This window comes from Dendrobium catenatum, unplaced genomic scaffold (genome assembly GCF_001605985.2).
Source record: "Dendrobium catenatum unplaced genomic scaffold, ASM160598v2 fragScaff_scaffold_1220, whole genome shotgun sequence".
Taxonomy (NCBI): Eukaryota; Viridiplantae; Streptophyta; class Magnoliopsida; order Asparagales; family Orchidaceae; genus Dendrobium; species Dendrobium catenatum.
Genome location: NW_021319682.1, coordinates 12,937,515 through 12,964,272, shown reverse-complemented (window position 1 = coordinate 12,964,272; position 26,758 = coordinate 12,937,515). Strand labels below are relative to the sequence as shown.

The window sequence follows — 26,758 nt, the reverse complement described above, 5'->3', positions numbered from 1 at the left end:
GACCACCAGTAGATAGATGATCTACCTCAAGATACTGCGCATTCCTTAGAGGAAACCTTATTATATGGAGGAGCAAGAAACATAATGTGGTGGCAATCTATAGTGTAAAAGCAGAGTTCAAAGCTATAGCCTTAGGAATATGCGAATAATTATGGATCAAGATGATTCTAGAAGACCTAAAAATCAAATGGGAAGGACCCATAAAGCTACACTGTGACAACAAATCAATAATTAGCATAACTCACAATCCAATTTAACAATACAGAACCAATTATATAGTGGATAGACATTTCATAAAGGAGAAATTGGATAGTAGTCTTATATGTATCTATCGTGTCTCATCAAAAGACCAGCTTGTAAACATTCTTACCAAGGGACTTGATAATTCTACATTTCCATGATTGATTACTAAGTTGAAAATGACTGATCAGTATTCTCCAGCTTGAGTGAACATGAGGATAGTTGACCCCAACATGAGGATATGTGGTAGGGGGAGTGTCATATCTCAGTCGTCCCTGTTTGTTGGTTAGTTGACCCTTAATCTCACAGCCGGCATGGGGATCTATGGGAAGATCACCTGGTTCACACCGATCTCTTTCCATATTTGGGTGGCTAATTTAGGAAGGATTATATTAAGTCAATTATGCATGATTATGTAGTTGTTTATTTTTTTATTAAGATATCTTATATAAATCTATACATAGGTATAGTTTTGTGCAATAAAATTAAGTATTTTCCCTCTCTAATTCTCTGAATTTAATATAGATCATTGTTAGTTTGGTTTAATTGATGGGATCAGGTTAGTTGTTGTGTCTATGTTTCTATGGATAAAAATCAATTCAATTTAATTAGGTTTATATTATTCAATTCATGTAATGTAGCAAAGTTTTATTTTTGGCAGTCAACAATGGCATTTTTAACATTGTTTATCCTTTATCATCCACGTAGGCATCATTCCTTCTATTATTTATTTTGATGTTGGGGTATCATGCCACACATTAGTCGCTGCATACGATTGATTCCCTGAGATTTTTAGTCATTTCAAGTGTGCATATCCGTGAGGAATCCTTATCATTGATATTGCTTTTATTTGGTTATGCTTATCCGTTGATTTTGAATCATGCTAAGTGTTCATTCTTTTTATATTTTTATTTATTTCAAAAGAAGACGAGTTCTTATAATGGCCTTTAAAACTATGAATTCTAAATTAGCAAATTTCATCCATTACATTATTTAATTGTATTGAAAACCCCAGTTCCTAAGATGTCTTACATTATAATATCTTAAATATAAAATTTCAAAAGACAATAACTAAACAATTGAAAATCAACTGAAATGTTGGAATTCATTAATTTGGACATTTAGAGATCTTTGTTGGTAATGCAAGTTCAAGTGATTCTAAAACTTGGATTTATGCACAAGCATAAAATGATGCCAATGCAATTAGGCTATAAATTAGCATAAGAAAATGCATGATGCCTTGGCAATAATGGTAGATGATGGCCAGTTGGCCACAATTTTGGAACATAGAAATCATATTAGTTAATACACACTGTTTTTGAAAGTTCGCTACCCATCTCCATAGTCCGCAAGCACAGAGGGATTATTTCTGTTTGAAGAAGAAAGCTGATAACCTCAGGATCATCAACCTGAAAAAAGCATAAAAAAAGCTTAAATTATTTATTTTAAAAAAACAACTACTAAAAGCTGCCCCCACAATGGAATGAGATGGAATGAGATAATAATCAAGTTAACCATATAATACTGATCTTATAATTAATGTTTTTTGCAGTTTTGCCACAAACTTGCAATAACAAGATTACAAACTGATAATTCAACAGATAATAATCTGATCATAGGGATGTGAAGGACACTGGTTACACAAAAAGGTAGATGTCCTAATATTGTTCATGCTAAGCCAATGTGATCATAAAACAACAATTAAAAAATGGTTCTTAACCTCAATGAGGAAAAGTCTAGGCAGACAATGAAACCCAAAACAAATATAATAACCAAGATTTGTATTCAAGAAAACCGGAGATCATAGCTACAAATATCAATTGGTCAACACATTTCTTCAACAAAGTAAATGAATTTGATGCATGAAATTAATTACCTTTACAAGGGCACCGATTACTCCCAAGCTAGTAAGCCTTAGATACTCAAATGGCCTGGTTTTGCTGGTTGTATTTAAGAAAGGATACAAATACAAAGGTATATGAGCTGCAAAAGAATTTAAATTTTTAGTCTTATGTTGTTAATTCTACATACTATCATTACATCAATAACAAAAAGTACTTTATAGACATTCTATCAATGAAAATGATTATTTAAAAAAATATTCGTCTTTTCAAAGCATAGAAATCAATTATCAATTCTAAAGTCTGTCCAAAATGACAAAAAAAGAGATGCTAACCTAACTCCAAATGTTTAAACTAGAATAACTCCAGTGCAGTTAACCAATACCTTTTTCCCTTAAATTCACAATTTTGTTCAAACGGATTGCTCAATTCTGATTTCGACTCCTATTGTGCTTGTTTGCATGTAATCATACAAGCTTTTATGGACTGTTGAAGGCTTCTACCATTCCGGATTGAAAACTTCCTCTACATTTCTAAGATGTGGATTTTTTTGCTAGTGCTTTGGAGGATTACAATGATATATCTTGGGCAAAAGATTACCTCCTTTTGTAATTTCTTGTCTGATGTCTCTTTACTTTTTCCATCTAACTTGTAAGCAGAATCTATAGTTGACTAAATTAGCTCGAGTTTAATCCACTCAAAGGCAGAATATGCACGCAGCATATTATAGTTTAAAAGATTGTATTTTTTTTTATATATTATAGATATAAGGTGCTCAAGTCTTTTTATATCTTAAAAAAAAAACTTTAAGAACTTTCTTCATACTAACATCAGAAACATTAGAAAACTATAGCACGGAAATGAAGTTCTTGCATAACAAATTTAGCTCCGTGAATATCAAACTTAACAAACAGTTCATCAATACAAATAATTGTCTCCAAGGAGTTCTCAATAAAGGCCTGAAAAATCTATGTTACTCGACAAAAAAAAAGAAGAAGACAGAAATAGTTACATGCATGGAAAAGTTGGTGACAATTTAAGCAACCACCTCTTTTTGCACATATAGACATAAGGTGCAAATTTTAATCTGGTCTAGTATGTAGATAAAATCCAGCTATTGAAAACCTGTAATTCTATTCAAGATCTTATTGGAATTTTTTTTTTTTGTTCTCTGATAGCATACAGCCTCAAGCATAAATTTATGGTGATTAAAATATATTTAAATTATGATTTACTGACGTTATAGTTTATTTAAAAGTTAGCAATTTTGTTTGGCCTGGAAATTTGCAAACGCATTTTTGTTACTACAATTATAAACCTGTAATAAGCTTGTAATTTTATCATAGTGCCATTTCTCTTTTATCAAGTTAGAAGTTCTAAAGCTTATGCAAAATAATAAGAGAAACAAAGACTATTAATTTAAACAAGTATAATAATAAAAAAAAAATATAAACCTAATTAATAGTTCAGTGATTTCATCTAAGTCATTCAAAAATTGACAAGCTAAAAACCCCACATGCAAGGAATTAGAAGAAAAAATCTGAATAGATAACAAATTTTGGGGTTGGATTGGCAGAGTTAAAATAACCAGGTTTGTGTTCTCTGGAAATCATTTAGCAAAACTTCAACTGGCACCAAATGCAGCCTTTGACTATAAGATGAGAAGCTAATTAAAATTAGCTAAACCAACATCAAATAGATGAAGTGAGCCTCATAATGATCATCAGCTAAACTCTACTAATTATGACTTCCTTAGATATTATGTGCTTGTCCTCAGAAAATTTGGTTGGCATTTGATAATGGAAACCCAGAATCACAATCAACAACCTTAGTTGTAACAGCCACTGACAAGTTAAGAAAAAAAAAACCTGAAAAATCAATTGAATACTTTATATACAAAGAAATTGTTTAAACACAGGACCAAGAGGAATACCATTAAGGAAAAGAATCCTTGTTTCTGAATGTGAAGCCACACACTGTATTAAAAGATCAAAGCAGAATAAGTACCATTAGATGCTTGATGATCTTATTCCTATAAAAGAAATACATTCACTCATCAAGGGCCGCAGTTATATATGAGAAATTCCAGAGAGTTCATGCATCATATATAGTAGACTAATCGGTTATACTGCAATTATAGCACAATAGTTGTTAAGGAAAAAATTTGTGATACAAGTAAAACAATGCATTAGTCCACCAAGGCCAACGATACTGACCAAAAGTATGATAAAACTAATAAACAAGTAAAACATATTATTAGAAAGCCTAGGTGGGCAACCCAACAAAAATTTAGTGCAATTTTTAAAACTATTATGTATTCTCATGTTATTAAACTATTATGTATTTTCATGTTAAAAATATACAACCCCACATAGCATGATAAAGGCTTGTTGTTGTTGTTGTAAACTATGTTAAAATATAACCATTAACCCAGTTTTCCAAATTTATGATTTGGAGAGAGAAATTTCTGTATGGAGAATGTATTAGCTATCAGACACACCACAGCACTGTAAAGAAGCAAAACAAATGAAATAATTAATATGGCGTCTACACTACTAAAAAAAAAAAGCATAGGCATCACGTCCATATCATTAGAATGCACTTCACTGGTAAAAGCATATCACATCCACAAAAAGTTCAAAGCAATTCACTGCAACCACATGCAAATAAAAAAAATCGGCATTGCATTTGTTCAAACATTTAAAGTTAGAAATCAAAATACACAAAAATATGCAAGTGAGAATAAGGCACATTCAGAAAAAAATAGTTCTTAATTACCGCTTAGAATTGACAAAAGGAAATCACTATTTCATGACTTTGCGACAACTATCTTATAGAAAGAAACATAAACAGGTCCAGGCAATATGCTTAATCAAACAGCTAACCTGAAGAAGAGCAAGTGCGTTACAAACCCTATTTGATGCTCCAGGAGTCAATGTTGGTGGTGAAAGCGCTGGATATATTGATACAATTTCCTGAAGATAAAAATGATGTTATTAATTGGATTAACAAATTTGGAGATGAATCTATGTAGTCAACTAATTGAAGTACTTTATTAGAGGCAACATGAAAGATGCCTGTTCAGGCATTCTATCACTCAACATGCCCAATAACTGTTGAAACATTCTCCAATAGCATTTGACTTAATTAAGTTACAATGTAATTATGCATAGAGCTGTAATGTTTAGCTAAGCAAAAAAGAATGTGGTACCAAAAAAAAAAAAAAAAAAACCAAAACGGAAGACAGCTTTGCCACTTGATGTCCCTGCAAAGCACAGCGACGTCGGAGCTACTTAACCCTGTTCACTTCATGACAAATTAAATTTGTATGGTAGTTAGTATGGCTATATAAGTGTAATATTTTCTTGTGTTGGGTTCATCCTAGCAAGTTGCTACATTTGTCTATAAATATATAGCTAATACTTGTAATAAGGGGGAGCATAATGATAAGTATTTCTTTTGCCCCGTTTCTTTCGAGTTATGTATCCTGAAATGTTTCAGGTGGTGGTCTCATACCCAAGAAATGTGTTACCCAAGAAATTTGTTCTTGGGTTTATTCGGCTAGTTATGTTCAACACCTTGCATCTCCTATGCCTCTCCATCCATGTCGTGATCCCTATTTCCCTTCCTTGTCTAATGTCCCACAGTGAACTTCCTATGGGAAAACTGTGGTGGAGTCGCCACATATCGAACTCGCAATGTGAAACTGCGAAGCACGCTTCATTTTCATCCATCCTAGCACTCTCCAACATGATTCAATTAAATGTTGTGTGGGCTCTGAAAAATTCCATTTTTGTAATGTTTGATCCCGGCCTCTCTACATCATCTGTCTATTTTTCTTTTAAGTGTTTGTGTGACGACGACGATAGAGAGTTTTAACGAGATTAGGTTCCGGGGGAATTTTCAGAAGGCAGATTGGGTTTTAGATAAGACACTACCCAGAGATTTCGCCCTAATTTAGTGAGAACTTTTTTATCTGAGTTCTGGTTTCCTATAGACGCAAGCCCCTATAGTTAATTACCCCTCCCGATAATAGGAGAGAACTTTCGATTAAGGCTAGTCATTAAAGTAGTTATATAGGTTAAAAAACCTATCATATAATAGCAACAATTTTAGGGTTTAAATTTTGAATTTGGATAATGAGGAGACCTCGCACGGAGGGGCTCGGATCGGTCGGAGCAGGCGGAGGCCGGGGTCGGCTTCGTTGGCGGCGACGGTTCAGGCGGGAGGTTGGTGACGTCGGCTCAGGCGGTTGACGGCAGGAGCAGGTATTGGCCGGCGGTGAGAATATTAGAGGCTGGTTAGGGCACGAGCAAAGAAACAGTCGCGGCAGTTGGAGTCGGCCGGAGCAGGAGGTCGGCGGAGGCAGAGGCGGCGTCGGCTTGGCCGGAGCAGGCTTTGTCGGCGGTTATGTGCGAGCGAGAGAGAGATCGGAGGTCGTATACGAGATCGACGTCGAAGGAAGAGGTAAGTCGCAAATCCTTTCTCTCTTGCGATTTCTTTCTGTTCTGAGAGCGTTTCTGTGAGCGTGAGAGTGAATGAGAGGAGGCCAATGTTTTGTGTCGTGAAGAGCGGTTTCTGCCGAGAGAAGTGCGATCGTGGGCGACGTGGGTTGTTCGTGGCTGAGGTGGAATGAGCGGTTGAGTGTCGTGGGTAGTTTTAGTCTAAGCCGTTGAATGGGCGACAGTTTTAGGTTAACATGTTGCTTTGCACTTTATAAGAAGTATTGCATTGAGAATTTTTCATGATCCTCGACATCCTTTTTTCGCTTTCAACATCCCTAGCCTCTCTCAATGGTTAGCTCCCTTGCTCTCCCAGGTATTCTATCAGATGCTTCCCTTCCTTAATGCTAGTAATCGCTTGGGATTAAGAGCTCGTGCATTTAAAAATATTTCCAAAAATTATATCCCTGCGTTGATTTATCTTTCTCAAATGATTTTCCCTCTCTATGCACAAATTCACAATTTCCTTCACCCGCATTTGGAGAAATGAGATCCAATGTTGGCCTTATTTTAAAATCATTCCTCGAGCTGCTATTGGTGTGGTTTCTCCTTCTTTCTTTATTTTATATTTGTAAGGATACCTTTCACTCAGCTGCAAATAATTTACTTGATAGATTCGGAGTTGCTGTCATGTCACATGGGTTGCTTCTTATGTTGTGACATAGCAATGTTAGCTCTATGTGGCATGTAGTGTTTTTTTTTTTTTTTTGTTCTTCAACTAAAAAAATTTGCTTGCCCCCTATTCCCAAGTGTGTAAGCTCTGAAAATCCTAATAATTATTCACACTAGTTATTATTCAAAAGGCATATTAGATATTAAATAAAACAATATCCAGAAATTTCAGCCTCTAACGTGGATGTTATAATATAGTTAGAGATTTCACATAGAAACAAACCGTTATGCAAAATTATCCCTATCAATTGCGAGGGAAAGCAATCGATTAAGGATAGTAAAAAGGCTCTATGATGCTTTATTATAGTAGCAACAATTTGAATTGAAGGAAAGAAAGATATCTTGTTACTGGCTGTTGATAGAGAGAATGATGATAAATCCGATCAAAACCCTAAATCCTAAATCAAGTATTAAGCATAATTGAAAAATTCATAATTTATTATACTGTACAATCATTGATTGTATTGTATCATTATGTGATTATGTTCTTTTTCAAATTTAATAAATCAAGTATAATTATTAATATTAAGAGATACAACAATTAATAAAAAAAATGATCCCAATATCTTACTGTATGATCTTTCTTACATAAATATATTAACAAGATCAATTTAAATTAACTAAGATTAATCAAATTTTGAATTAATTGCATTGTACAATGATCATCTTACCCTATGGTATACTTTATCATTTTAATCAAATCTACAAAATCAATTTAAATTAATTGAGATTATTCAAATTTTAAACTAAGCATACTGAATGATTTATGTAGTTTAAAACTAATTAATCACATTATTATATCAATGATAAGTATGATCAAAATTGACTAATTATATTGTATAATTTTGATCATATTGTAGGATCTCCAATAACGAATTATGTCTTTTTTAGCAATATATGGGATTGATAAATATGACAAAGGCCATTCTTATAAAACATATTTGAAACCCTAAACGTTAAATATCACTTGTAAAACCTTAGAAAATTTCTAGTGAGAAAAATAAATCTCACACAAAAAGGTAATCTTCTTCCTTCAAAATCTTATGAACCTCACATTTATACACTTGGTTTTGAAAGGCTTATTTGATTGTTCTTAAAATAAAGACCATGGATCTCCAAAGCAACCATGCAAAAGCTAGATTATCTAGCGAGTTGTGCTAGGAGTAGATTTCTCATTTTTTAGCATAAATGGTGTAGGGTTTCTTCATTACCTATGAAAGAAAGAGGCTAGGCTTTTCCACCTTGTTGTAGTGAAGGAGAGGATATTTGAAAAATCCTAAAAGCACTCGAAGCACTATAATTCAATATGCGCTCTCTTTTCTTTTCCAAACTTATACTTTTCAATTTTTTACTTGCTATATTCTCCTACAAGAGTGACTTCCTATACTCTGAATGATTGATTGCACGTGATGAATGCTTTGAGAAATTCTTGAAATAGAATGAGGTATTTTTCATAAAATTTCTATTATTAGGTAGCACTTGAGTATTTAATCCACTATTATTTGCGTGTCACTTTATATTTAAAATATCATTCTTTAATGCAGTTTTGAGAAGAAATTTTTTCATAAGTTATTTTTTTTAAGAAAACCAATTCACCGCCTCTAATGAAATGAAGCAACCTCGTATTATATTACTTGTTCATGATTATGAATAATTTTGCCAAAGACCATGTGAAATGATTTATGACATCTACAGTATATTCACCAAAATAGTCACCGTCATACATTCACTAGAAAAAAATATTCAATACTGAAAAATATTAATAAATTTCTTAGATGCTTGCCGGAGTTCTGAATGTCAAAGTTATAATTATATTTGAATCTAAATATTTATCTAATTATTCAATTGATCTATGACTTAGATCATTGATCTCATTAACAAAAGATAGAGCAAAGACTTGAGAATAGCATGGAAAAGAAGAAATAAAAGCAGCCTGAAAACACAAGCATCTGACAACAGTAAAAGTGACACATCAACTGTAAAAGATGTGTTAATCATCCAAAAATTTAATTGCATTTCACTAAAGCAAAAAAGAAATTTACTGACAAAATGAAAGGTAAAGATAAAAGTAAAATGGTAAACAAAGCTAACACTAATGATATCTATTTTGAATGTAAAAAAGTAGGTTATATCAGATTGGATCACCCCCACAAAAAAAGGACAGCCAAAAGGTATAAAATCAGGGCTAAGAGGAAGACAAAGAAAATTTAAAAAGCCTTCTTGTTAAATTCTAACATTGATTTCTAGTCCAATGAACCAGTAGAGGACAAAAGATGAGAGGTAGGGAGTACTAAGATTCTGAGAAATTTAGAAAAGACTCTGGTCTATCCTATATTGGGCTTTAATGTTTTAGAATAAATATTTATTTATTTGATATCTTGATTAGACATATGGTAAAAGAAACGCAAGATGGCCTCTATTTACTTAAAATTAATAAGCTCATTTAAAAAAGAATCATGCTAGTTTAGAAAAAGATCATATTGCTCTGTTACTTGATCTAGATCACATTAAGATACAGTTGGAAGACAAAAGTTATGTATAGAACTTGAACAAGAATATAACTTATTGCAATAAGAAATATTTTATTTTAAATGCAAAAAGCATGAATTACTCTGTTGAGATTGGCATAAAAAGAGGTAAAAATATTGATTTGAAAAATGACGTAAAGAAACTTGCACGTGTTAACCTTTTATGCATATGCCACATAATTAAAGTCATATGCTACATCTTATTTCAAAAGAAAAACACTTTTAAAACTAGTTCTTTTAAACATGTTTTTCCTACTATCACTTGTCAATTTTGTGGTTCGCATAAACATCTCTCACATGTGTACACATAGACAAAAATCATATTTGAATGCCAAAAACTAGATTTCTGCATCACAACATTACTATACATACATCAATTAGTAGACCCAATATGATTTGACTTTTAAAAATCAAACATGATCTGCTTAAGTAGATACCACCTTCACAGTAGGACCAATGAAAACATGTGAAGACTAAATTGTTGGAGTTCAAAACATCTGAATAGTGATAAAACTAAATTTGCAACACTAGAGAATCCATGAATGGTGGCAAAGTCTTAAAATTATAAGTTATGCTTCAATTATTTCATTATGAAAAATGTCCTTTTAATAGATGGTTTAATATATAATTTACTTAGTATTAGCCAAGTCCATGACAAAATATTTGTTATAGAAATTTTATCTTCATCTTATATGTTAAAACAAAATGAAAAAAAAATAAAAAAATTAGAAGGCAAGCTTCAACAATGTTTACATACTTCATATTGGTAATATTTGTAAGTTTACTCACTTCTTAAAAATCGCATTAGATGAGCTCTGATTATGGCCAAGGAGACTCTAAATTCTATAATGCCAATATGCACACACTTAGAAAGATCACTCATATAAACTTGGTTATGAGGATATTTAAACTTGACTTCATTAATGATCAACTATGTGATGCGTGTTCATTAAGAAAAAACACGCCAAATAAACATTTCATTTTACTAAGTCAATTGCTACACATAAAAACCCAGTGATCATGCATGTGGATTATTTGGGTAACTTTAAGAGGTGAGTCATACGGATTTATTATTGTTGATGATTTCATCATATTTATTTGAGTTAGATTTCTAACACAAAGCGATTCCGTCAATGAATTCAAAACTTTTGCTACACAGATTCAAAGGAATATAAATTTGTATTATATCTACATAACATAGTGACTATTGTGACAAAATTTGAAAATGAGAGATTTGAAAGATTTTGTGAAGAGTCTAGAATTACAAAATTTTTCCTGCATCAATAACACTCAACAAGTTGGAGGAATTGAAAGAAAAAATAGAACATCGGTTGAAGTTGTCCGACCTATGCTTCATGAGTAGAAATTTCCAAAATATTTTTGGGTATAAGTTGTGAATATGACAAGCTATGTATTGAATAGAGTAAATATTCGCCCTAAATTGAACAAGAAATCTTGAGCTGATCAAGAGTAAGACACCAATTTTATCACATTTACATATGTTTGGATGAGAATGTTTTGTTTTGTACAAGAAAAAATCAAATTTAAGAAAGTTTGATGCCAAATTTTAGGATAGTCATCAACTAAAAAATCATTCAAATTTTTTTAATAAGAACAAATTAGCAGTTGAAGAGTCTACTCATGATATAATTGATGAATCTAATATTCAACAACAAACTAGGAAAGATGACACAGATGAAGAGATCACTGGAGCTACTAAAAAATCTTAAGTTAAAAGAAAATGAAATTAAAGACCCTCTTAAGGAATGGTGGTATGTGGTTTAAAATTTTTGGAGAAAATGTATTGGCTCTTTGGCTCTTTGTAAAATTTTGAAAGATATTTTATTGAATTGTTTTAGTTGTTGATTGAAATAAAATTTAACTACCGTTCAACTAGTTAATATCGTGATATTTGTTGTGATATAAGATTCCAATGCAACAATGAATATTGTAGGATTGTGGTAATATAGCAATGAAGAATGTGTAATATGAACACAAGAAAAAGAAAAATCCTCAAGCTCTAATACCATAATAGGAATTGGTTAAGCATTTTATTACAATATTTGCATAGAATTTATACAGTCGTAGAAGAGCTTCTAATACAAAACATAGAAAATAAGAATATAATTACAAAATAACTATAATAGTTTGTGAATTGATGAGTTGATAATAGGAATCCCATAGATAAAAAAAGTGGCAGTGAAAGAGGAAGGAAAGAGGGTCGAAGTCTTCATGATTATGGATCAAAACTAGCGGAAATTTTGCAGGCATTTCATAGATAGATACTCTTGTTGTGAAGGACTTTTATGCAAACACCTTCCTTATCTTTGAGTTTAAAATAAAAATTACCAATTGATAAGATAAAACCAATGCAATCCTCAGCTCCCTTCCAAAAAAAAAGTCAAAGACAAATAGTATAAAGGGATAACACCAAATTTTTGAAAATAATTCTAGCATCTTTAGATAAGAAGTTTCCTAACCATGAAAAAAGCATCATCTGAATCTTTTCAATAAGAAGATTCCAAACAACAGAATGAAAAGATTTAAAGCCTAAAGAAATACCTAAACATTTGACTGAAAGAGTTTCAAGAGAGCCCGTGATATTAGCCAGAAGAGTGCCCAAACCAGATTGTCTGCCGAGATAGGTGATTTGGACTAGACCAAACCAAAATAATGAGAATAGCATAATCTGTATATGAATATAAACCTAATAAAAAATGATAGGGCTTTTCCTTTTCCAAATTTGTTCACCATACAAGTTTAAATCCAAGTGCAGGGCATGTGAGGCATGTTATGCATTGGAATTAGAGATGTATAAAATAGTTTTCTGATCTACCCTTCAAAGGTGGAATTCCGGAAATAACAACCACTTGAATAACGCCCCTCATGTATCAATAAATATGCAGCTTATAGTTAATTAATTTACTCTCTAAATGGAAATTACATAAAGCGCCCAACATTTTTATTATAGGCAGCATGCAAGATAACAATAACATAAAGGAACTTACACATAAAACCTCTAAAATTTAAGTTTTTATAGCCTACAAAATTTGATGTATGAAATTATATGTAAATATGTAATAAGTTTTTTCCATGGCAGTTTGATTAAAACACAATTTGAAGTTTTTAACTTAAATTCTATAGTTTTCACCTAGACCGAAGCACAGACGCACACTAAATAAAATAGCACGAGAAAGATTAACCAACAAGAAATTCAGAAATAAGATCAAAAGTATGAGCAAGAAATAGAAGATTGATAAAAGAAGGAAAGAGAACAGGGAAGATACAGGCAAAAAAGCCATCATATAATTTTTTTTTTTTTCCTTTCTTTCATTTATCTCCTCAGTCAAGGTGTTTCTTCCTAAACAAAATTGCTGCTTTTCATAACAATGTAGCAGTAAATGGCCAAAGAAGAAATCAAACAAATAAGTAGAATAAAAAGTGAACACTTTGAAATAGCTGAACATGGCTGTAACTAAAATGGGGGTTACAGAATGTGGATGGTAAACTTCAATGTAAATGCCCCAGCAACCAATAGACTTGCCCGATAAAACTTATTAGCATAAACAATACAACAATAGAGAAGACGTACCTGGAGGAGGGCTGCAATAGTACCAAAAGAGTTCCATAATAAAGGAGCTAAATCCTGAAATATCTCCCTTTTCTGCGAAGAAAATCAGTAAAGTTTGATCAATGAAAACTATCAATATCGCCAACTATAAACCAACTAAATTGACTGCTATATGGTGATTTTAACTACAACTTGCACAAATCATTTTGCACAACTATTCATGTTACCATTAACCTGCTAATTTTCTCTCCTAATCATTCCACATTAATTAAATATACCTGCATTATTGATAGATCTTCCAACATTTTTTTACGTTCTCAAACAATAAATATACTTTAAAGTACCTTATCATTAAAGGTGGTACCTCTAACACCTCTCTGATATAATCGTTATGCTATCTTTGGTTTTATTTCACTTTCATCTTAACATTTTCATTTCAGCCCACCCATCTTAGTTGTCATTGACTTTTTTTGCGCAACCCTAAAGTTATAAAATATATCTAGTTTAATTGCAATTAGGAAAGATTCAACTTTGAAATCTCAAAGATATTTTGCATCACATATTACTTCTAATACATATCTCAATTTTAAACACTCAACCTTAATTTAGAAGTGCTATCGTCATCCATTATATCAATCTAAGTGCCAGAAATTTTAATATTTACAATGCATGACTTTGATTTTTTTAATTTCAAACTTGATTGAATGCTAAAGTTTTGCAAGATTTGAGATTTCAATGATTTTTCATAAAACCTAGTTTCTACTGATCAACTATAAGAAAAAGTATATTTTGTAAGGTTTTATGAAGCTTAGCATCAATTTCTTCTGATCTTTTGAAATTTAACTGTGTTAATCCTAGTATTGTGGCATTATTGGGGAGTTTTTGGATTTAATTTTATTTTTAAAGACTTAGGCTTCTTTTAGGACAGCTTTCTTATTGCTTCTCAAAGCAACTTTTTGGTACAAAATTTTTCTTTTTGCACTAAAAAGCTGCTTTAAGAAGCAACAAAAAAGCTGTCCCAAACAAAGCCTTAAAAAAAGGCTTTTTGGGGATGAACATTTCGATCCTAGATATATCAAGGAGATGATAGTGGGTTACAGCAAATCACAATAATCAAGTTGCCGGAAGTGGTCTCCCAGAACATCATGAGTGCTGATTCCAAGCAGGCTCAAACGCCAATGAGATCACTTCCCTCCACCTCTTGTTTTCCTTTTATCTCTCTTTTCATTTTCAACCTCTTGTTCCTCGTTGTTGTCCTCCAACATCCAACCTTCTCATTCCTCTCCTATTTACTTATTTCCCATTTCCTTCTCCTGCCCCTCGGGTTTATGAGTGCAAGGGAAAGAGATCTCCAGGTTATTTTGCCAAGATTTTCAGGAAGAAGATGGATGAAGCACTTACAGTAAAAACAGAAGAGATGACTGTAAAGGACGAGAAAGGCCAACAATGCATATCTAGATATTCTCAATGAGCGGAATGAATACACTAGTTGAGCAGGAAAAGAATTAAGCAACAAAAGGGATCAGGGGTTTCAATGGATGGAAGAAAGGTCCAAATTTGCTGATTTAGCAGTTTGCAATGCATATAAAAATGCAGTACATAGACAAATTTCGCAGCACACGATAGCATAAAACCCGTCAATTGCTTAACCAGCAGTTTCGGAACATACAGTTTTCCCAAACCATATTCACTCTGAGAACCCCCAAGTCTGAACATTTGTAACCGCTCTCCTCCCAAAATAGCAACTCTCACATTACAAACCACTTAAAATAGATAAAGAGAACTTCTGCAAAACCCTCCAAATCCACTGCTTCTAGCGATAAAAAAGAGTAAATCATACTGAAACAAGAAAAAAGTGAACTGCTTAGTTCATCGAATCAAACCCATCAATATCGTAAAAAAAAAAACAAGGGCTGAGAAGATGACCTTGGAGAGATCCAGGAGGGCGCTCTCCCTGAGCTCCGGGTCGCAAAGATCGAGCACGAGTTGCTCCGCCGAGGCCATCTTCTGATCCTTGGTGGACTGCGCGGCTACTGCCGCAGCCGGAGACGTAGGGGATGGTCCGACGAACGGCGGCGCGTTGATGGAAAGAGTGGGCAGCAGATTCGACATCTCGCCGCAAGAGCAGAGAGGTCAAAACCAATAAAGGTCGAGCTCCGTGATTTCCGACCACTCGTTACAGTTAAAGTAAGGCGTCTTCAAAAATTACATGACTACTTTTAAAATTAGAAATTTTTAAGTACATAACACTTAAAATATATCTATTTATTTATATAACATTAAAATTTTAGTATTTATCCTTCTATCACCTAAAAGTCCTCTACCTCATCAAATATACCACTCCGTTTCTCTCCCGTCAAAACTAAACCCCAAAAATTATTTTTCGCGCGAGAATAGTCTTCTCCAACTTGTGCGAATACATCCGAATAGAGCATCTCCCTTTCTTGCGTTTAAATCCCCTCATCTTTTCCATTTTGTGCAAAGCTCCAGCTCAATCGACATTTCGTTGATTCCAGCCATCAAATTGAAATAGTGGCAGAATCTTCCAAAATCCATCCCAGCAGAAGGCCAAACGTATGAAGCAACCACAAGCAGACAAGAGGGTAATTGACTGAGTGATCAAACAAATTGCAAAAGAACTTGCTTGTGCCAGATTTGTTTTCCTTTATACCTTTTTTCATTTCAAAACTTGAAGAGAAAATGCTTAGAGATAGAAATAGAGATTTGTTTCAGATGAAGCGTAATTTAATTCAGAATCTAGTACACTAATTTCAGGAAAAGTAACTTTTGAGCGGTGTGGAGAAGAAGATCGGAGATGGGAGTTGCTTGATCGGTCGTCGGATGGAGAAACAATTGTCTTGGGCGGCGTGGAGAAGACGGTCAGCGTCGACAGCGTGGTGCACATGGAGAAGAACATCAAAGATTGAAGAAGAGCCGGCTAAGCGAGGATGAGGCGTTAGCGAAGCAAACGTGCGTGAAATACAACTTTCGGGGTTTGGTTTTGACGGGAGAGAAATAGAGTGGTATATTTGATGAGGGATAAGGCTTTTAGGTAGTAGAAGAGTAAATACTAAAGTTTAGATGTTAGATAAGTAAATAGAGATGTTTTAAGTGTTAGATATATAAAAACCCCTTAAAATTAACCTATATATGTGCATTTAACGCTTAAATTTTATATTTATGCATATAATACATTATTTTTAAATAAATTAAAACATTCTTACTTTTCTACTATCTTTGGGTCACTCACATGATTTATTATTTTATGCGGAGTGCGGAGGTCGTTCGTAGACTAATAAAAATGCATCACGTCACCTTATTGATGGGTACCCAGCTAGGTATCTGCACTCAATACCACTGGGTACCGCGAGGTACCGCTGGGTATCCAGTGCTTATTCAGGCGGTTCTCGCGTCAGATATCCGTACATAATAAAAGCCCCACTCACACAAAGCTCTTCCCCTTCACATTAATAGGTTCATCTATGTTTTTTAGCAAGTTCTTATCAAAATTTCATCACATTTGTAATGATCATTTAAAAAATAATTTTTAAGGTGTTATTAACTTTGATATGTGTGACACCAAACAACCAAGCTTAGACTCTTTATTAAAGAGAGCAAGAGCCAATAAGAGGTTTATGAAATCAAAGAAAGTGAACCACACAGAGAGGGTGGAGGCGAGAGTTAACGAGAAGAAAGTGATGTAGGATTCACGATAACATTTGAATTGCTACGACAAAGGGAGAACAATTATGTGAGTGATAAATCAAATTATATTGTACGATCCTAAGAGGTTGGACGAGCAATCACTCCTCTCAAGGGAAATAGAGAAATTGGTAATGAGAATTATTTGAACCGCACCTTCCTACTACTCCACTAATGACCCATAACTCCCACATACCCAATACTTCACTAATAGGCCATGAATCCCACCTGCCAACTACTCCACTAATGGGCTAAAACTCAACCCAACCCACTACTCCACTATTGACCCACATTCATAAACATGGGCGGACCAAAGAGCATGGCATGGGCGGGCCACAGGCATGGCCAAGACAGGTGTAATAATCGGACCATGCATACGATGGGTAAGCTAGCAGACCATGTGGGCCAATTTTGCGTTAGGGTCCGATTTTTGGCTTGGAAGGTCCAATTCAAACATTTTTGGAGTATATGGGACCGTTTTTCGACATTTTAGACTCAATTTTGACACTTTTAAGTCCAATTAGGACATCTACACCCAAGAACATATTATTTTGAACATTTAAGTTGCATAAAAAATTCTTCAAAAGCTGTAATATATATTTTCATACTCTATAGACATCGACGTACGAAAATATGGGGCAACTAATACATCATAAAAAAATCATCTTGATCAGGCACGAAGCTTGAGGTAGAATCAAATAAGAAACTGTTGAAATTAAAATTGGGACCATCTGAACTCTAATTTCAACAAACTTACAAGCAAACTGAGCGTCTTGGAATTACGAACCCAACGACACCAAAATCGACTCAATTCGAGCCCAAATGAGTTCAAATCAAGGAATCAAAGCATTATTGGAAGGTTCAACCCACAATTTGGATTACTTAAAGGTTTCCAAACTGGACATGCTTATAGTCGAATCGAGTGATTCGACGAGACGAATGCAACGAACCTAAGATCACTGAATTCTGAAATCACCAAGACATTCAAATGTCCAGTAAACGATTTATGATCATCGGCTGTCTATCCAAACCACTCCAACTTACCCCTGATCTTCCAACTATTTACAGGTCATATCACTCTAAAAAATCTATAAATATAGCCCACTTTTCTCAGAAAAAAGGAGACCCCCAAGCAAGGAATCAAGAGAGGGATCGGAGATCACTCTTACCTCCTCGCTCCTCCTTGACCACTGCCTGGACTTCTGCCAGACCACCATGTAACGCCAGATTTCTGTCGAACCAACACCCGACGCCGGAGTTTTACCGGGACACTGCTCGACGCTGAAGTTCTGCCATACCACCACCTGGTGCAGGAGTTCTTCCATATCACCGCTTGACACTGGATTTTCGTTAAGACCACCGCCTCACGCCAGAATTTTGTCAGGACCACCACCTCACGCTGTACTTCCACTGAACCACCACTTGATATCAGACTTCCGTCAGGACTACTGCATGAAGCCGAATTTCTACCGGACCACCGCCCAACGCCGGAGTTCCACCAAACCACTGCCGGACCACCGATTGAGGCTCAAACTTTTGCCGGACCATTTACAGAAGTTGGAGTTCCCCCAAACCACCGAATAATGTTTGGACTTCGTCCGGACCACCGCTTTACAACTACAATCTTTTTTGACTCATATCTCATATCGACTTTAGTCCTTCTGACCTCCGTTGCCAACTACGATCCTTCTGACCTCCATCATCATACAATAGTCTTTATGACCCCTGTCTCATACCAACTATGGTCCTTCCAAACTCCATATCCAGATCTGCTCAGTAGTGGTTGGAAGTGAGAAATTTTGAGCCATTTTGGGGAGATGGGAAGGCCCAAGTAAATGAAAGAATCATTAACTTGGTGAATCCCTAACACCTCACAGATTTGAGCAACCTCAGTTACAGCATTGGAGAAGATGATGGAGCTTTTAGAGGCATTAATGAAGAGTCCAGATTTGGATCCAAACAGATGCAGCCGAGAGGAAAGACTCTCAGCATTGTCAGAAGTAGCATCTCCAAAAACAAGAAGATCGTCGGCGTACATGAGGTGATTGATGTTTAAATTATTGCATTGGACCCCCTTAAAACAAGAGTTGTTGATAGGGATGCTAAGCATTTGGGATAAGCTATCCATCACGATACAAAAGAGCAGAGGGGAGAGGGGGCATCCTTGTCTAAGCCCAACTGCAGAGTTGAAATACCCCTCGAGGGATCCATTAAGGCAAACAGAGAAAGGAACATCCATAATACAACCTTTGATCCAAGTAACAAAATGATTAGGGAAACCCTTTTGAATAAGTCTATCAATCAAGAACTCCCGAGAAACACAATCAAAGGCCTTTCTTATGTCAAGCTTAGCACAAAATTTTTTGTTTGAACCTTTGAATTCCCTTAGGATTTCAGAAGCAAGAATGATGTAATCCGTAGAACACCTCTTAGCAATAAAACCGGATTGACTATCATGAATAATCAAAGGGAGATCCCACTTCAATCTGTTAGCTAAAACCTCTGCAACAATTTTATAAAAAACATTACAAAGGGAAATAGGACGATAATCATTAATGTGAGAAGCATGTGAATTTTTGGGAATCAAAGTGATGGCGGTAGCCTTCATCCCCTTAGGAAAGGAACCAGAAGAGAAGAAATTGTTTACAGCTCTAAAAATTTGGTAACCAATCAAGTGCCAACTTTTCCTGTAAAAAGCAAATGAGAAACCATCTGGGCCTGGGGTGGAAGATTCATTGCCTTCAAAAACAGCTTTTTGCACCTCTTTATAGGAAACCAAAGCAACCAACTGATCATGTAAATGGGGTGGAACGGTCTTCCCAGAGGGGATAGAAGAGGATATTGCAGGAGTAAAAGTGGGATTGTATAGATTCTTGAAGTGATTAACAATTGCCATGGATATCTCAACATGGGTAGAAAAATGGCCCTCAATTGTGATAATTTCTTTGATATAGTTCTTATTCCTTCTTTGCCTAAGCTTAGCATAAAGGAAGCCTAAGTCATCTTCACCTTGAGATAGCCAAGAAGCTTTGGCTCTTTGAGATATCCAATCAGACCAGTTAGCTTGCAAAGAGGCAAGGTTTTCATTGATACTTTTTAAATTGCCATTCAAAAGGGGATCCAAAGGTTGCTGTTGAAGATCTGACAAACAAGAGTGTTGCTTTGCTTTAAGTTCCAAAATGGAAGTGGACAAGAAATTAGAGGAAGCCCAGTTCCTATTTTTAAGGGATCTTTTAAGGCGTTGCAAGCTATGAGAGAAGGAAGCAAGGGGACTTCTAGCGGATTCAACAGAGAATGCATCATGAACATCATCCCAAAAACCAATCATACCCGTCCAATAATTTATATATGTGTATTTAACGCTTAAATTTTATATTTATCCATATAATAAATTATTTTTAAATAAATTAAAACATTCTTACTTTTCTACTATCTTTGGGTCACTCACATTATTCTGTGCGGAGTGCGGAGGGCATCCAGAGACCAATAAAAATGTGTCACGTCACGTCATTGGCGTGTACCCAACTCGATACCTGCACTCGGTACCGTTGGATACAACGGGATACTACTGGGTACCCAGTGCTTAACCGGACGGTTCTCTCGTCCGATGTCCGTACAAAATAAAAGCCCCACTCACTCAAACCTCTTCCCTTCACATTAATAGGTCAATCTATGCTTTTTTTAGCAAGTTCTTATCAAAATTTCATCACATTTGTGATGATCATTTAAAAAATAATTTAATGTGTTATTAACTTTGATATGTGTGACACCAAACAACCAAGCTTATACTCTCAATTAAATATAGCAATAGACAATAAGAGGTTTATGAAAACAAAGAAAGTGAACCACACAGAGAGGGTGGAGGCGAGAGTTAACGAGAAGAAAGTGATGTAGGATTCACAAGAACATTTGAATTGCTACGGAAAAGGGAGACAATTATGTGAGTGATAAATCAAATTATATTGTACGATCCAAAGAGGTTGGACGAGCAATCACTCCTATCAAGGGAAATAGAGAAATTGATCATGAGAATTATTTGAACCGCACCTTCCTACTACACTAATGACCCATAACTCCCACATACCCAATACTTCACTAATAGGCCATGAATCCCACCTGCCCACTACTCCACTAATGGGCCAAGACTCAACCCAACCCACTACTCCACTATTGACCCACATTCATAAACTTGGGCGGGCAGCAGGCATGGCCAAGACAGGTGTCATAATCGGACCATGGATACGATGGGTAAGCTAGCATACCATGTGGGCCAATTTTGCGTTAGGGTCCGATTTTTGGCTTGAAAAGTCCAATTCAAATATTTTTGGAGTTCATGTGACCGTTTTTCGACAATTTAGACTCAATTTTGACATTTTTAAGGCCAATTAGGACATCTACACCCAATAACATATTAATTTGAAAAATTAAGTTGCATAAAAAATTCTCCAAAGGCTGCAATATAAATTTTCAGACTCTGCAGACCTCGACGTCCGAAAATAAGGGGCAACTGATACATCATAAAAAAAATAATCTTGATCGGGCATGAAGCTCAAGGCAGAATCAAATAAGAAACTATCAAAATTAAAATTGGGACCATATGAACTCTGATTTCAGCAAACTGAGCATCTCGGAATTACGAACCCAACGACACCAAAATCGACTCAATTCGAGCCCAAATGAGTTCAAATCAAGGACTCAAAGCATTATTGGAAGGTTCAAACCACAATTTTGATTACCGAAAGGTTTCCAAACTTTACATGCTTATAGCCGAATCGAGTGATTCGACGAGACGAATGCAACGAGCCCAAGATCACTGAATTCTGAAATCACTAAGACATTCAAATGTCCAGTAAACAGTTTATGGTCATCGACTGTATATCCAAACCACTCCAACTTACCCCTGATCTTTCATATATTTACAAGTCATATCACTCTAAAAAATATATAAATATAGCCCCCTTTTTCTCATGAAAGGAGACTCCCAAGCAAGGAATCAAGAGAGAGATCGGAGATTGCTCTTGCCTCCTCGCTCCTCCTTGACCACTGCCTGGACTTCCGCCAGACCACCACCTAACGCCAGATTTCTTCCGAACCACCACCCGACGCCGGAGTTTTACCGGGCCACTGCTCGACGCTGAAGTTCTGCCATACCACCACCTGACGCAGGAGTTATGCCAGATCACCGCATGACACTGGATTTTCGTCAAGACCACCGCCTCATGACGGAATTTCGTTAGGACCACCGCCTCACACGGACTTCCACCGAACCACCACCTGACATCAGACTTCCGTCAGGACCACCGCATGAAGCCGGATTTTTACCGGACCACCGCCCAACGCCGGAGTTCCACCAAACCACTATCAGACCACCGATTGAGGATCAAACTTTTGTCGGACCACTTACAGAAGTCAGAGTTCCGCCAGACCACCGAATAATGTTTGGACTTCCTCCAGACCACCGCTTTATAAGTACAGTCTTTTTTGACCCATATCTCCTATTGACTTTGGTCCTTCTAACCTCGTCGCCAACTACGATCCTTCTGACCTTCATCGTCATACAATAGTCTTTCTGACCCCTGTCTCATACCAACTATGGTACTTCCAAACTCCATCTCCAGATAACGGTCTTTCTGACCCATATCTCGTGTCGACTATGGGTGTCAATATTGAACCCGACCTGAAAATTCGACACAAAAGTTTTTTGTTTGGGTTAAACCGAACCTGAAGAGGTCAGTTCACCAGACAATGATCTTTCTAACTTCTGTCTCTTATCAACTATGACCCTTCCGACCTCCATCACATAATACTATCCTTCCGACCTCCATCGCCAGACAATGATCTTTCTGACCACTATCTCCCACTGACTAAAGTCCTTCAGACCTCCCTCACAAGACAATAGTTTTTTTGACCACTGTCTCCCGCCGATTACGGTCCTTCCGACCTCCCTCACCAGACAATGGTCATTCCAACCACCGTCACTAGACTATGATCTTTTCGACATCCATTACCTGCTGACTATGGTTATGCCGACTAAACGAACATTTCAATATTAATTATTCCAATTCCCATCATGTAATATGATGTATATTTACTACATCAACCCAAAGTCTTCCCCCTGAAGAATGACATCATTTGTAATCGACAACAAATAATAGTGGATTCATTCAAACTGGGTCAGGCATCGTGGGTTTTCCCCATTTTCAGGGGTTTTCAAGTAAAAAATATGGTGTCATTTATGAATGTTACACCATCTCTTTTATCTGTTTGTGTGGTGAATCTTCGTACAAAGCTAAGACATTAAATTTTATATTTCTCTACCACCGTGAGTATTCCAGGATACAACAAGAATAAGAGAGATCAATTGAGCAGGTAGGCCAAGAAGGTAATAGCGAGGTTATTGCATGAAAATTGAGTCGAGCATAAATAGGTGTACTAGACCTCATGAAATTAGTTTGGGCTTAAATAAATCTAGAATTTTCTTCTTATAATGAAATCTAATTAATTGAGATTTCTTTAGTGGTTTTTAATAAGAAAACCCTAAAAATATTCTCAAATAGATTTTGGTCTGGATAACTAAGACCAGCAAAACTAGTTCTGTTTTCTCAAGAAACTGACAATATTTTATTTGAGAAAATCAGTCATTTTAAATTAATTTTAACTAAGGAATATTGATTTTTAATGAGACATGATTAATATTAAGAGAGAGAGAGAGAGAGAGAGAGAGAGAGAGAGAGAGAGAGAGAGAGAGAGAGAAATTTGATATATGAATCTAAAAAAATAATGTCTAGCATAAATTGTTAATTTTATGATTAAATTTAATTTGAGGAGGAAAAAAAAAAGAAAACTTTGTTTTAATTAACTAAATTTTAATTGAATTAGAGAAGAACTATTTATTAGTTAATTAATAAGAGAAAAAAAGAATAATTACCACTAATCTGGATAAGAGAAAAAAAGAAATATTAATGCTATTATTAATTTGGAAGTAACTTAATAAGAGAAAAAAAGAAATATTAATGCTATTATTAATTTGGATAATTAAGTTAAGATTAACTAGTGAAATTATTATAGACAATAAATAATAAAGTTGTGACTTAAGTAATTAGATTTAGATTAAGAGGAAATAATACTAAGTTAGTTAATTTAAAAAGATAGGGAATACTGAAGTAATTTAATGTAATTAAATTGGAAGTAACTTAATTATTTAAATGTATAATGTATTGAGATTAGATTAATTTTTTAAAAAATAAATTTAAAAAAGTCATGAAACATTAAAGCAAGCAAATTACTTAAATTTTTTATTATTATTAGATTCCATTAAAAAAAGTAGTAATAATAATAATAAATAAAGTTATAGATATTAATAATTTTCATTATATATGATTATATTATAGGCATTATGTGTAGTGAAGTAACACCCATAGAAAAAGCAGCAAGTGAAATCTTCTAAGAAGAGCTGGTAATTGTATTTATTTACTATGGTAATTATTTTCAAAACACTGATTTTAATTGTACATTTTTTTACACAAGGATGTGCAAGGCATATAATAAGTTAATTCATGAAAAATAAAATACTTTTTTTATTCATGCATAAAGATCTTCACATTGCCTTGATTATAAATTAGAGATCATATCATCATTTATGAATATTTTTATTGTCTTATAAAATATAAAGAGCATAATAATTTAAAATGTTAAATGATAGAGTTTAGGGGTACAACTGAATCAAGCTGACTCGCGAGCCAGCTCGAACTCCACTCCTTAACGAACTTGTGCGTCGAGCTCAAGCAGAATTTCAAGCTCGTTGTATAATCGAGCTCGAGTTCGATCCAACCAAAGCTCAGCTCGATTGCTCACGAGCTGGCTCAGATGCCTAGCGAGAACCTAAAATATCGGGCAGTATTCGAGAGGGAGGAAGGCGGGAACATGAATGTTGGGCGGGAACACAAATGCATGGCAGGAACTCAAGTTTGGATGCGAGACGGAGTTCGAATGCGGGCATGCGTGGAGAGAGTTCGGACTTCAGACGCGGGAGTTGGCTGGATAAAGGTTGGACGTGGTCACGCGGCATAGCGGTTGGACAGGAAATGTGTGACACGGGACCAAACTCGTATATGGCCGTGTTGGGATGCAGAAGCATACGCGATGGAGCTTGAACGAGTTGCTCGACGAGCTCATTTCAATGGCAGGAGCCGAGCTCGAGCTCAGATTGCTCACGAGCTGGCTTAGATACCTAGCGAGAACCTAAGAGCTTGAATATCGGGAAGTATTCGAGAGGGCGGAAGGCGAGAACGTGAAATGTTGGGCGGGAACACAAATGCCTGACAGGAACTCGAGTTTGGATGAGAGACAGAGTTCGAATGCGGGCATGCGTGGAGAGAGTTCGGACTTCAGACGCGGGAGTCGACGGGATCGAGGTTGGATGTGGTCACGCAGCATAGAGGTTGGACGGGAGATGCGTGACACGGGACCAAGCTTGGATATGAGCGTGTTGGGATGCAGAAGCAGACACGATGAAGCTTGAACGAGTTGCTCGACGAGCTCATTTCAATGGCAGGAGCCGAGCTCGAGCTCATCTTCTAACATTGACTTGAGTTCGAGCTTTATATTTGGCTTGAGAGTTCGAGCTTAAGATTTGGCTCGCAAGTTAAGCTCAAGTGAGGCCTGACTCGAACTCGACTCGACTCATTTGCACCTTCTTATGACACTGACTGTTGATGCATACTATCCACACAAAAAATAATTAACTACTCTCAAGATTTAATTTTAGAAAAAGTTATTAAAATGAATGTGCGTTTAATGATACAAAATTAGATGGTGCGTCTGTAAATTTCATTAAACTAGAACGTAAGATATTAAAACTAAATGAAAAGAGAGCTAATATATGATAGTACCACAATTGAGACAATTATAAAAACAATTGAGACAATTATAAAAACATTTTTTTCACTGCTCATTATAGAATATAGAGTAATATGTTATGATTTATATACAATAGTCGGCATGCATATTATCTTCTAAATGTTAAATTAATATAATTAAAAAAATAATTAGCCACTAAGTTATTTTAATCACTCCTATAATTGATAATTATTTTCAAGAAAATCTCTCATAACTTCAATGGCTGAGAATAACAATTGGACTATTGAAGATAGCCATTGTACTACAATTATATATCAGTTTGCATTTTTAAAATATACATTTTGGAAAATATTTAAATTTTTTCAGAAAGATGAACGATGTAAATTTAAGGCTTAGGCTTCATTTGTGACGGTTTTTTCATTGTTTTCTAAAACGTAATTTTAGTACAAAATTTTTTATTTTTGTACTAAAACTCTATTTTAAAAAGCAATAAAAAAACTGTTGTAAATTTAAGGCTTAGTTTGGAACAGCTTTTTTAAAGCTGGTAAAATAACTTTTTAGTATAAAAATTTTTAGTTCACAAGATTTTTGTACTAAAAAACTGTTTTATAAAGCAGCAAAAACCAGTTCCAAACGAAGCCTAAATTTCACTTCGACAATCAATTCCCGCCTTGATATTTCATTGTTATGAACCTGAATTTACTGTACTTTTGAGATATGCATCACATTTGAATCCCAATGCGAAAGAAGTGCTAAGAGATTGATCCATCATATATTACAAAGCTGAATTTACTACACTTTCAAGGTGCATCATAGTTGATTACCAATGCATAAGAAAATTGC

General features: G+C 35.1%; 1 protein-coding gene across 1 annotated transcript in view; it reads right to left on the bottom strand.

Moving 5' to 3' along the window:
• The window catches only part of LOC110109974 (CCR4-NOT transcription complex subunit 9), a 40,041-nt gene extending 24,497 nt beyond the window's left edge, over positions 1 to 15,544 (bottom strand). The window contains exons 1-6 of the mRNA XM_020841232.2: positions 15,281 to 15,544; positions 13,376 to 13,447; positions 4,967 to 5,056; positions 4,015 to 4,057; positions 2,117 to 2,223; positions 1,554 to 1,649 (exon numbers count right to left, since the gene is read on the bottom strand). Coding sequence (XP_020696891.1) covers positions 1,554 to 1,649; positions 2,117 to 2,223; positions 4,015 to 4,057; positions 4,967 to 5,056; positions 13,376 to 13,447; positions 15,281 to 15,466 — 594 coding nt within the window. The 5' untranslated portion in view covers positions 15,467 to 15,544. The remainder of the gene's footprint in view (positions 1 to 1,553; positions 1,650 to 2,116; positions 2,224 to 4,014; positions 4,058 to 4,966; positions 5,057 to 13,375; positions 13,448 to 15,280) is intronic.
• Positions 15,545 to 26,758: the final 11,214 nt, after the last annotated feature.